General features: G+C 48.4%; 1 protein-coding gene across 1 annotated transcript in view; it reads right to left on the reverse strand.

Annotated features, from left to right (window-relative positions):
• The window catches only part of ITIH5 (inter-alpha-trypsin inhibitor heavy chain 5), a 41,673-nt gene that overhangs the window by 5,434 nt on the left and 23,626 nt on the right, over window positions 1–12,613 (reverse strand). The window contains exons 8-12 of the mRNA XM_087722709.1: window positions 8,496–8,667; window positions 6,675–6,984; window positions 2,894–3,450; window positions 2,148–2,201; window positions 310–426 (exon numbers count right to left, since the gene is read on the reverse strand). Of these exons, the coding sequence (XP_087578835.1) occupies window positions 310–426; window positions 2,148–2,201; window positions 2,894–3,450; window positions 6,675–6,984; window positions 8,496–8,667 (1,210 nt within the window). The remainder of the gene's footprint in view (window positions 1–309; window positions 427–2,147; window positions 2,202–2,893; window positions 3,451–6,674; window positions 6,985–8,495; window positions 8,668–12,613) is intronic.

Consider the following 12,613-nt stretch of genomic DNA (forward strand, 5'->3'; position numbering starts at 1 on the left):
TGGGCCTCATGTGTGCTGCATGTGCAATCCACCAACCCTGCGACAACCAGGTGCTTGTTGGGGCTCGCACAGGCCCCGCATGCTGTGCATGCGTGTGCACTTTGCCTTTTGCCATAAAAACAGCTATAGAGTGCGGGCGGGCGAGTGGGCCAAATAAGCCACCGTACCGGTACGCTCTCAGCTGCTCCTGGCCACTACTGGTACAGCTGTACCAGGCCGTATCCACAGACCCACCAGGCCATGCCCACCCAGCAACCAGGCAGAGAACCCCTTGCTAAAATTTTTGAAGCCCACTCCTGGTTACCCTACCTGAGTGCTTGTGATCCGAAACTAATTGAAGGATATCGCCAGGCTGCCCGTCGATGTTGAAGCAGATGGTCAGCTTGTTCCGTGGCAAATCGATGACAAAATGAGGGTCCCCGTCGGCTGGAGAGACAATTCAAAACGAAACAGGGAGGGAAACATTAGCTTAGATTAACAGAGTTGGAAGGGACCTCATAGGTCATCTAGTCCAACCCCCACCCCGCCCAAGTTGGAGACCCTACACCATTTCTGACAGATGGCAATTCAGTTTCTTCTTGAAAGCTTCCAGTGATAGAAGCTCCCACAACTTCCGAAGGCAACTTCTGTTCCATGGGTTGATTGTTCTCACTATCAGAAAGTCCCTCTTTTATTTCCAGGTTGAATCTCTCCTTGGTCAGTTTCCATCCATTCTCCCTTGTCTGGTCTTTGGGTGCTTTGGAAAATAGCTTCACCCCCTCCTCTCTGGGGCAGCCCCTCAAATATTGGAAGGCTGCTATCCTGTCTCCCCTGATCCTTCCCTTCACTAGACTAGCCAGGCCCAGTTCCTGCAACCGTTCATCGTATATTTTAGCCTCCAGTCCCCTCATCATCCTGGTTGCTCTTCTCTGCACTCTCTCTAAAGTCTCAACATCTTTTTTATAATGTGGTGTGGTGGATGCAGTGCTCTAGGTGTGGTCTTACTAAGGCTTTATAGAGTGGTAGTAGTCCCTCCCTTGATCTTGATTCTCTCCCTCTGTTGATGCAGCCTAGAACTGTGTTGGCTTTTTTGGCGGCTGCTGCACACGGCTGGCTCCTATTTAGCTGGTTGTCCACTAAGACTCCAAGATCCCTCTGACAGTCACTGCTCTGAAGCCTGGTTTCACCCAGTCTATATGTGTCCTTTTGGTTTTTCTTGCCTAAGTGTAAGACTTTGCTTTTCTCTACATTGAATTTCATTTTGTTAGATAGGGCCCAGTGTTCAATTAATGAAGGATCCTTGGTTCTCTCTGAAGTTGCTTGTTTTCTTGCAGATGTTTCATGAGAAAGAGGAAGAGGAAAGAAAAGAAAGAAAGGAAGGAAGAAAAGAGAAAAGTAGAAAGGAAGGAAGGAAGGAAGGAAAGAAGAGGGAGGGAGGGAGAAAGGAAAGAACAAAAGAAATAATGAATGAATGAGAAGGCAAGAAAGAAAGATAAAGGAAAGAAAGAAAAAGGAAGGAAAAAGAGAATGAAAGAAAGAGGAAGAAAGGAAAGGAAAGAAAGAAAAAGAAAGAGGAAAGTAGGAAGGAAGGAAAGAAGGAAGGAAGGAAGGGAAGAAAGAAGGAAAGAAGAGGGAGGGAGAAAGGAAAGAACAAAAGAAATAATGAATGAATGAGAAGGCAAGAAAGAAAAAGGAAAGAAAGAAAGAAAGAAAGAAAGAAAGAAAAAGGAAGGAAGGAAGGAAAAAGAGAATGAAAGAAAGAAAGAGGGAGAAAGGAAAGGAAATAAAGAAAAAGAAAGAGGAAAGTTGGAAGGAAGGAGGGAAGGAAAAAAGAAAGAAAAGAAAGAAAGAAAGATGGGAGGAAGAAAGGAAGGAAATAACAAAAGAAATAAAGCATGGATGAAAAAAAGAAAGAAAAAGAAAGAAAGGATGGATGGATGGAAGGAAAAAGAGAATAAAGGAAGGAAGGAAAGAAAGAAAAGAAAAAGAAAGAGGAAAGTCGGAAGGAAGGAAGGGAAAGAAGGAATAAAGGAAAGAAAGAAAGAAAGAAAGAAAGAAAGAAAGAAAGAAAGAAAGAAAGAAAGAAAGAAAGCCTGTTTTGCTCAGCAAACCTAGAAGACCGAACGTGGCCAAAGCCTCGTCTTTTTCTGAAGTGATGGACCACTTACCTGAAGTTTTAGTTACGTTGATTTTTGGCTCCTCTGATTTTTCAGGAATAGAGCCTGAAACAAGAGGAGGGGAAATGACTTACACAAAATGACTCAGACACACAGAGCCCAAATACCAGTGGTGGATTGCAGGCAGTATACTCCGGTACAGGGATACCGGAGCCTGCCCGGAGCACTGGATACCATTCCAGTACGGTGCTCCAGAGGCCCATCTGCCCGCCCGAGCTCCTTACCTGTCTTTTAAGCCTTTGGCACGTCTGGTGCCTACGCGACGTTCCGCCGAGCAGCTGGAGCGTCGCAGAAGTTTGCAGAGGCATCGCAGGCAGGTATGATGCATGCGCGCACTGCACACGTCCATGTGGGCAATGCTGGGCCCGTTCCAACCGTACCGGTTGGAACGGGATCAGGAACCCACCCCTGCCAGCTACACACACACAGACCAGGCCAAACTACTATTATACCTCCCCCAGAGAAGAGCCATGGCTTGTTCACATATTAAAATGGAGTAATAGAATTGAAAGGGACCTTGGAGGTCTTCTAGTCCAACCCCCTGCTTAGGCAGGAACCCTACACCACTTCAGACAAATGGCTATCCAACATCTTCTTAAAGACTTCCAGTGTTGGGGCATTCACAACTTCTGGAGGCAACTTCTGTTCCACTGATTAATTGTTCTCACTGTCAGGAAATTTCTCCTCATTTCTAAGTTGCTTCTCTCCTTGATTAGTTTCCACCTGTTGCTTCTTACCTGAGGGCACCTGGTGGCCTTGAAGGCCCTGGATGATTTCTCCAACGCCTTCGGTTGAAGGACCAGCGTAGACCTCCATCGGGGGTTCCACTTGAAACGGAAGGGTCTTCATCTTCAGTGTGGTGAAGGGCATGACAAAATTGTAAGCGAGCGCCAAGTTCTTGGCCCTTTCCCTCAGAGAGGCCTTCTCCTTGCGGTTGTCGCTCTTCAACCAGGAGGCCAACAGTTCCTTGATGGTGAGGTAACTCCAGGCCCGCTCGATGTAGTTTTGATCGGTTGAGGAGTTCGGCAGGCCAACAAAACTCGACTCGAGGAGATTATGCCCAGGAAGGGCGACGGCCACGTCGGTTTTCAGAAGGACGTGCTTGTCACTGTTGCTGGCGGTCACTTCGACGTGCAAGCTGTGGGCGGTCTTGTTGAAGAGCTTCCCGGCGATGACGATTTCGGAACCGTTGAAGTAATTAGGGAAGAAATGCTGGGTCACTTTCTCCACGCTGTCCACGGGGTAATCCACCTGGATGTCCGACAGAAGCGGGGTACCGATCTCATCGTAGAATCTGCATAGACATGTTTGGTTACTCTTAAAGCATGAGGGCAAGTCATAGGGAAACCAACACAGAGGGAGTCCCTCAACCGTTCACTGAGCGCCAGTTCGAAGTTACAACAACATTGAGGAAAGTGACTGATAACCAGTCCTCATGTCTTTAGGACAGGTAATCCTCCACTTATGGCCACAATTGAGCCAGTGGTGAGATTCAAATTCTTTTACTACTGGCTCTGTGGGTGTGGCTTGATGGGCGTGGCTTGGTGGGCGTGGCAGGGTAAGGTTACTGCAAAATCCCCATTCCCTCCCGATCAAATGGGACTCGGGAGGTAGAGAATAGATGGGGGTGGGGGGCCAATCAGAGGTGGTATTTGCCAGTTCTCCGAACTACTCAAAATCTCCGCTACAGGTTCTCCAGAACTGGTCAGAACCTACTGAATACCACCTCTGAATTACAATACAATAGCAGAGTTGGAAGGGACCTTGGAGGTCTTCTAGTCCAACCCCCTGCCTAAGCAGGAAACCCTATACAGTTTCAGACAAATGGCTATTCAACATCTTCTTAAAGACTTCCAGTGTTGGGGCATTTACAATTTCTGGAGGCAACTTCTGTTCCACTGATTAATTGTTCTCACTGTCAGGAAATTCCTCCTCAGTTCTAAGTTGCTTCTCTCCTTGATTAGTTTCCACCCATTGCTTCTTGTTCTGCCCTCAGGTCCCTTGAAGAATAGTTTGACTCCCTCTTCTTTGGGGCAACCCCTGAGATATTGGAAGGCTGCTATCATGTCTCCCCTAGTCCTTCTTTCTATTAAACTAGACATTCCCAGTTCCTGCAACCGTTCTTCATATGTTTTACCCTCCAGTCCCCTAATCATCTTTGCTGCTCTTCTCTGCACTCTTTCTAGAGTCTCTACATCTTTTCCACATCGTGGCGACCAAAACTGAATGCCGGATTCCAAGTGTGGCCTTACCAAGGCGTTATAAAGTGTTGTTAACACTTCACATGATCTTGATTCTATCCCTCTGTTTATGCAGCCTAGAACTGTGTTGGCTTTTTTGAATTGAGCTCATAATTTCTATTGCTAAGCAAGAGAGTTGTGAAGTGATTCCACCCCCACCCCACCCCATTTTACAGTTGCCACAGTTGTAAATTGTGAATGAACGGAATTCACAATCGTGTAAATAAAAGAGGTTTTGCCAGGACCAAGACTCTGCTTCATGCTTTCTAAGGAAGCAAGGGACACAACACTTGGAAAATCGCGTCTCAATAGCCTCCTCTCATTCTAAGTCTACGTTCGTGTCACCATGGTTAATTGAGAAATCACAAATGACTTGGCTGGTCTCCTCCGTTCAAAAAAACAAATCAGGGATTTCAAACCACAGCGGCTGAATTTCCACATGGGGCTCAGCCAAAGACCTCTCTAAAACTTGGTTTAGAAATATGTGGGAATCCAGCCAAACTAAACCAATTTACTTAAGTTCCTTATCTGCCTTTTCCAAGATAATGTTAATTTCCTCTGATAGACAGCTGGGCCATGGAGCTGACTCAGAACCGCTGCATTTAGCAGCTGGAATTGTGCCCAGCTGAACCAAAAATAGTGGAATTGTGCCCAGCTACAAACTGGGAGACAATGAGTTCTAGTCCTCCTGCCTTAGACAGAACATTGGAAGCAGTGGTGGGATTCAAGTAATTTAACAACCGGTCCTCTGCCCTAATGACCAGCTGGGTAGGCATGGCTTGTTGGTCTTGTGACCGGGTGAGTGTGGCCAACTCAACATCACTCAGGTCAATGAGTGCTTCGCCTTAGCTGTGACAATGTAATAAGGGTGAACCGGAGAGGCAGTTTCTGTAAGCAGGACAATAAAGATCAGGCTAGAAACAACACCAGAGTGTTTCCTTCCTGCCTTCCTTACAGGATTAGCCCTGTAAAGTGGGGAAAAAATAAAAGGAGATTTCTTCCAACAATCGGTTCTCTGAACTGCTTAGAAAGCTACCAACCGGTTCTCCCAAATAGGTGCGAATTGGCTGAATCCCACCACTGATTGGAAGGTACCTTGGAGGTCTTCTAGAGTAGCCAGGATGATGAGGGGACTGGAGGCTAAAACAGATGAAGAATGGTTGCAGTAACCGGGCATGGCTAGTGAAGAGAAGGACCAGGGGAGACAGGATAGCAGTCTTCCAATACTTGAGGGGCTGCCACAGAGAGGAGAAAGGGGTCAAGCTATTCTCCAAAGCACCTGAAGGCCAGACAAGGAGAGATTCAACCTGGAAACAAGGAGGGACTTTCTGACAATGAGAACAATCAACCCACGGAACAGGAGTTGACTTCGGAGGTTTGGGGAGCTTCATCATTGGAGGCTTTCAAGAAGAGACTGGACTGCCATCGGTCAGAAATGGTGCAGGGCCGTGATGGCGAACCTATCACACGTGTGCCAGAGGTGGCACACAGGGCACTCCCTGATGGCATGGAGCCATTGCACCAGCTGCCCAGTACATGTGCCTCCTCCCATGCACCAGCAAGCTGGCCTTTGGGTCTCTGCAGCGCATGTGCGGTGGGCATGGGACATGTGGGGGCCCCTGTGCATATGCCTGGGGGGGTGAGGTGTGCGCAGGGGGGGTCATGTGTGCATGCATGGGGCGGGGCACATGCAGGGGAGTTACATACGCATGCACGGGGCGGGGCGTGGGGGAGTTTCACACACATATGCATGGGGGATCCACATTGCATTTTGGGGTTTGGGGTGCACGGCGCACACTTTGGCCACTCGGTCCGGAAAAGGTTAGCCATCACTGGTGTAGGGTCTCCAGCCTGGGCAGGGGATGCTTGGACTAATGACCTACAAGGTCCCTTCTAAATCTGTTAATCTGTTAATTTCAGAGAGAGCTTGGGGAAGCTGCCATTAAGGAGAGGAGGAAGGAAGAAGCCATTGGGCTTAGCAATAGCAGTTAGACTTATATACCGCTTCATAGGGCTTTCAGTCCTCTCTAAGCGGTTTACAGAGTCAGCATATCACCCCCACAGTCTGGGTCCTCATTTCACCCACCTCGGAAGGATGGAAGGCTGAGTCAACCTTGAGCCGGTGAGATTAGAACCGCTGAACTGCAGATAACAGTCAGCTGAAGTGGCCTGCAGTACTGCACCCTAACCACTGCGCCACCTCGGCTCCTTGGGGAAGGCTTGGGGAAGGCTGACACCAAGCTAACCGAGATCCATGGGGGTAATTTTTCTCACCAACCCTTTAAGGTGAGTTGCGGCGTCCTCATTCTCCGGGATCAACCTCATCATCCCACAGTTCTCCAGGGCCAACCTCTCCAGCAAGTGGTGGTCGACGTCATTCCCGATGCCGATAGTGAAGGTGCAGAACCTGCCGCGAATGGCTTCCTTGAGGTTGTGGACGATCTTGCTCGTCTGGGTCTCGCCCATCGTGGGCCGCCCATCGGTCAGGAACACCAGGATGGAGGTGCTTCGCGACTCCGCTTCGTTCTGGGTGATGTAATCGTTGAGGATTTTTGCACTGGTCTGAAGAGCATCATTGATATTGGTACCTGCGACAATACCGTGGAGATAAATGAGGTGATAGGTAGGTCGGAGGGGTCCAATTTTCATCCACTAGCTTAGAGGTGAACAACTTTAAGGCCTGTGGACTTCAACTCCCAGAATTCCCCAGCCAGGAATCCTGGGAGTTGAAGTCCACACGTCTTAAAGTTGCTGAGATGGACACCCCTGTACTAGATCTTTAGATAAGATTGCGAAGTTGATCTTATCCAGCTGTATTTAGACTTTTTTTTTTAAGAAATATCCAAATTGACTACAACAGGAGACAAGATTCCACGCCTTGGGATTGCCCACCATACAAGGCATGTACAAAAAGAGAAAAGGTCAAAAAACATGAGGCAGACCCAGAAGAAGATTTTCAGCACCATTACACCAAATAACAATGGCTGAGGCTGCTAGGAAAGTAAAAACAAGAGGCTTATACCTCCCAGAGGGGGAGGGGGATGAGGAGGGGGAAGAGGAGAAGAAGAAGGAGAAGAAGGGGAAGGAGGAGGAGGAGGAGGGAGGAGGAGGAGGAGGAGGAGGAGGAGGAGGAGGAGGAGAAGAAGAAGAAGAAGTAGAAGAAGAAGAAGAAGAAGAAGAAGAAGAAGAAGAAGAAGAAGAAGAAGAAGAAGAAGAAGAAGAAGAAGAAGATGATGATTCTACCCTAAATTTCCTAATGTGCTATCCAGCTCAGAAAAAGTTGGGTTATTAGACTTGAAAGTCAGCTGGGTGACTTTGAACCAATCACCAGGAGACTGTGAGTTCTAGTCCCACTAGAGCCAAGGTGGCGCAGTGGTTAAATGCAGCACTGCAGGCTACTGCTAGATCAGCAGGTCAGCGGTTCAAATCTCACCGGCTCAGGGTTGACTCAGCCTTCCATCCTTCCGAGGTGGGTAAAATGAGGACCCAGATTGTTGGGGGCAATATGCTGACTCTCTGTAAACCGCTTAGAGAGGGCTGAAAGGCCTATGAAGCGGTATATAAGTCTACTGCTATTGCTATATTGCTATATTACCTTAGGCATGAAAGCCAGCTGGGTGGCTTTGAACCAATCACCAGGAGACTGTGAGTTCTAGTCCCACCTTAAGCATGAAAGCCAGCTGGGTGACTTTGAGCCAATCACCAGGAGATGATGAGTTCTAGTCCCACCTTAAGCATGAAAGCCGGCTGGGTGACTTTGGGCCAATCACCAGGAGATGATGAGTTCTAGTCCCACTTTAGCCATCAAAGCCAGCTGGGTGACCATGGGCCAATCACCAGGAGACGGTGAATTCTAGTCCCACCTTAAGCATGAAAGCCGGCTGGGTGACTTTGAACCAATCACCAAGAGATGGTGAGTTCTAGTTCCACCTTAGGTATGAAAGCCAGCTGGGTTTCTGTCTCAGCCCAACCCATCTCATAGTGCTGCTATTGCAGGGAAAATAGGAGAAGCAAGGCGTATTGGATGTGTCCACCCCCTTATGTTCTTTATAAAAAAAAAGAAGGTGCGGTATAATCGACCAACCAATCACAAGATTACCTTCATTAGGTGGGACCAGATGGATGTGGAAGATGGCGTCTCTTACATTTTCAGGAGTCGCAGCGACCAACTGCTCTTCTTTCCAGACCTTGATTTCATTGGAGAAGCCAATAATGTTGAAGTGGTCTCCAGGCCGGAGGTCATGGAGGATGGTGAACAAGGCCTCTCTCGTCTGGAAGGCAACGCAGGGAAGCCAGTAAGGGAGCGTTGCAGGGGTGAAATGCTACCGGTTCTGAACACTCCGCTAGAAACGGTAGCAAAATATGCTAAGCTTTGTCCGAACCAGTAGTAAAAAAAAAGCTTTAAAAAGTGGGGGGAAAAGTTCTGTGAAACTCAGCTGTGCTGCGCAACCTTTCCCCCCCTCCACTTTTAAAGCATTTTTTTACTCGTTTCTGGCGAATAGGTAGGAACAAATGCTTTAAAAAGTTTTTTAAAAGTTGGTTCCCACGATCGCGTGGATCAGCTGTGAGCCCCGTGATTGTCAGATACTCTTCATTTCACTTTTTAAAGCATTTTTCCTACTTTTTCGCCCAAACTGGCTAGAAGAAAAAGCTTTAAAAAGTGGGGGAAAGTTGGCCCCACCCACCTGGTCACATGACATCCCCCCAAGCCACGCCCACAGAATTAATTTCGTTGTACGAGGTGCAATGACAATAAAGTAAACTTAACGTGAACGGAGGCATTCGGACCATCAATTTTTTATAGTTTATGAATTTACCCGTCATTTTCAGATTTAATCTCTGGAAAAGACCAGACTAAAATTCAGTCTGACATTCGGGCTAAAATCCTATTAGCAGTTCATCTACCTTTACAGAACCTGGTCACTAAAAACCTCTATTTAACTTCCATCAAGATCGTTGTCAGTTGTTTCAGGAGCTAAACGGGCCCCTTGCTAACTTCCTCCCTTTCCACCCAGTCGCTCATGGGGCCGCATGTCCTCTTCATGCATGCGCGCTACACACGCATGCGCAATTCACCACCCCTGCGACACCCAGCTGCTTTTTGGGGCTCACGCAGGCGCCGCACGCTGTGCACACGTGTACAATTGGCCCAGTGTTGGGTTCCGGATCCCGTTCCAACCGGTACAGTTGTTCCAACCGGTACGGTATGGTTGGAACACGCCCGACGGCATCCACATGGATGCACGTAGCACATGCATGCGTCTTAGCGCCTCCGCAAGCCTCCACAACGCTCCAGCTGCTCAGCAGAGCATCGCGCAGGCGTTGTATGCGCCATGCATGTGCGCGGAAGCGCTGAAGACTTAAATGACTGGTAAGGAGCTCAGGCGGGCAGGTGGGCCCTCCGAAGCACCATACCGGTATGGTATCTGGTGCTCCAGGCAGGCTCCAGTACGCCCGTACCGGGGCGTACCTCCTGCAACCCACCACTGAATTGGCCGGTTGCTTAAAAACAGGTATAGAATGCAGGCGGGTGGGTGGGCGAAATGAGCTACCGTACCGGTACGCTGTCAGTGCTCCCGGCTACTACCGGTACGGCCATACCGTACCATACCTGGAGGAACCCACCACTGCTTCCCACCCTATTGGACTGCAACTCCCATCATTCCCTAGCACATGGGCCAGGAACAATGGAAGCTGTAGTGCCAGGCTTGTGTATTCTCATCTATACTTCAGCAATGTTGGACACAAGAACTCCACAAGGGGATGAAGCTAAATCTTGACTCGTCCTTTCTGTTGTCAGAAATAAAATGGGTATTTTTTTTAACGCAAGGATAAATTTGGAGAAGATGGCAAAGATTTTGTTTCCCTTGTAATCGTGCACGGAAGTTAGGAACATCATGATTAAATACATTATTCACCGCGGTGGAGTTCAGCTGGTGGCCTTGCCATCACATCCGAGAGCAATTAAGGCCAAGGTTTTAATTTATGCATTTTTTCTTTAGTTCTGGTACGGATGAGATCAAGGGGAATAGCCACCCCCTCGGTCCCAGACCCAGGCTGTTTCTTTCGGATTAAAATTCATACTTGTGGCAGTTAGGTGGCCTTGAATTACTTGTTCCTTTTGTTAAAGAGGGAACAGCTGCAATATTTTCCGTTATCTCTAAGCCAGAAACTTTGGGGTCTCTGGCCAAACTTGGTTTTTGTGTGGTTTGCCAGGATTTATGCTTCAAAAAATGAGACGAAGAAAGGGAGGGGAGAAACGCAAGCCAATGTTATCTTTAATTGAAAGGTAGGCAAATTGAATCAGCGGATTCAACTACTGATAGCGATGGCATTACAACCTCAATTGAGTCCGAAATTTCTATTGTTAAGTGAGGCAGTTGCTAAGTGGGTTTTGCTCCCTTTCTTGCCACAGTTGTTTTAAGGAGCCACTTCAGTTGTTAAGTTATTGACACGCTTGTTCGGTGAATCTGGCTTCCTCCTGGACTTGTCAGATGTTTGCAAAAATAGGATCACGTAACACCGGGATATTGCAACCGACAGAAATGCAAGCCGGTTGCCAAGCCTTTGAATTTTGATCACATCACCATGGGGATGCTGCAATGGTCACAAATGCAAAAAACCCGTCACTAAGTGAATTGTTGTTAGTCAAAGGCTACCTCGATCAGGGCTGTCAAACTCCAGGTTTGGGGGCTGGATGTGTCACGCGTTGACCGTGGCCACACCCAGTTTAGCAAAAGGGGGAGAAAGTCCCAATACGTCACGTGATGACATGAGTTTGATACCCCGACCGAGATTCTGAAAAATATCTCCTTTAGTTTAGTTTAGTTTAGTTTATTTGTCTTGTATGCCGCTCACTCCTGAAGGACTCCGGGCGGCTCACAATAGACAGGGGAAGGGGGATAAATAGACAAAGACAACACTTTAAAAATGCAACATTCACAATTTCTGTGGGGCTGGATGTTTCACAAGAAGGCTCTGCCCCGGGGGGGGTCGCCAGCCGACATTGGCTGGCAGATGGAATCCAGAGGAGACCTAACTTATGAGATCTAATCGGTCTAAGGGAGGTAATCGGCAGGAGGCGGTCTCTCAGGTACCCAGGTCCCTTGTGTTACAATCATAAATTACGATATGTTGAGAATCGAGGGGCAAGGTTGCAAGTGGTACAACCAAGACATTTAGGGATTCCCAAGGGCTGCCAGTTACGCATTGCTATTTTACAATTTGAGTTGACTTGGAAGGGACCAGGGGTGAAATGCTACCGGTTCGGATCGGTTCGCCCGAACTGGTAGTAAAAATGCTTCTGTACCGTACCGGTAGTAAAAAAAAATATGAAACTGGTTCGGTGAACCGGTTTTTCCGATGATCAGCTCAGGCATGAAATCCTCTTACCTTCGCTACCGGTTCGGAATCAGGAGCACATGTGTGTGTGCATGCTCGCTTTGCATGCGCACAGTGCTTCTGTGCATGCGCAGAGCGACCGTGATGATGTCTGGGCAGGTGGGCGAAACCTCCCACCGCTGCCGCAACCAGTTTACCCGAAGCAGGGCGAACCGGCATAATACTACCTGTGGATCAGCTGTGGCGCGCGATTTATATTAGCTAGAAAGTAGGATTTCCTGCTTTCTAGCTAATCTAAATCGTGTGGCACAGAGGATTCCCCCCCTCCCGCTGTTCGCTTACCTTTGCAGGCATGCTCAGTAGCAGGCTCCGCCCACCCAACACACCCATTTTTGACATGTGCATGTGCGGGAGCTCAGTAAGTGGATTTCACCCCTGGAAGGGACTCAACCATGTCTCCTTCCCTTCTTGCAGATCTCCTGAGCTTTGGAATCAAACCCTTCCCACCTGCCACAGGTCTTGGCCTCCCCATTCCGAGAGGCTGAGATCACGGCGCAGAGACAGACGGAGGTTGCAGTGACATTTCCATCTCACAATCCCTCGCTTGTTACCCAGCGTGGGTTAAAAGGATGCCTACGAAATGCAAGCCGAATCCGTTCCAGCAGAAGACAAGGCTCAACTGTTCAAGCGCTTCACCCAGGACAGGCTTCCTCTCAACTTGTAGGCTGGCAACAATGATCTCATCCTGGGGTGGTTCCAGGTTCAACCCTTTGCCATTTCCACTGGACACCGAGTCAGCCCTTTGCTTGGGATGTTAGAGAACGCTGACCTAACTTCTCGCAGACGGAAAACCCGTTGAAAGGAAGTTCAGAAGCT

The sequence above is a fragment of the Thamnophis sirtalis genome, unplaced genomic scaffold (genome assembly GCF_051295495.1).
Source record: "Thamnophis sirtalis isolate CommonGarterSnake01/CBP01778 unplaced genomic scaffold, rThaSir2_p1.2 scaffold_9, whole genome shotgun sequence".
Classification (NCBI taxonomy): domain Eukaryota; kingdom Metazoa; phylum Chordata; class Lepidosauria; order Squamata; family Natricidae; genus Thamnophis; species Thamnophis sirtalis.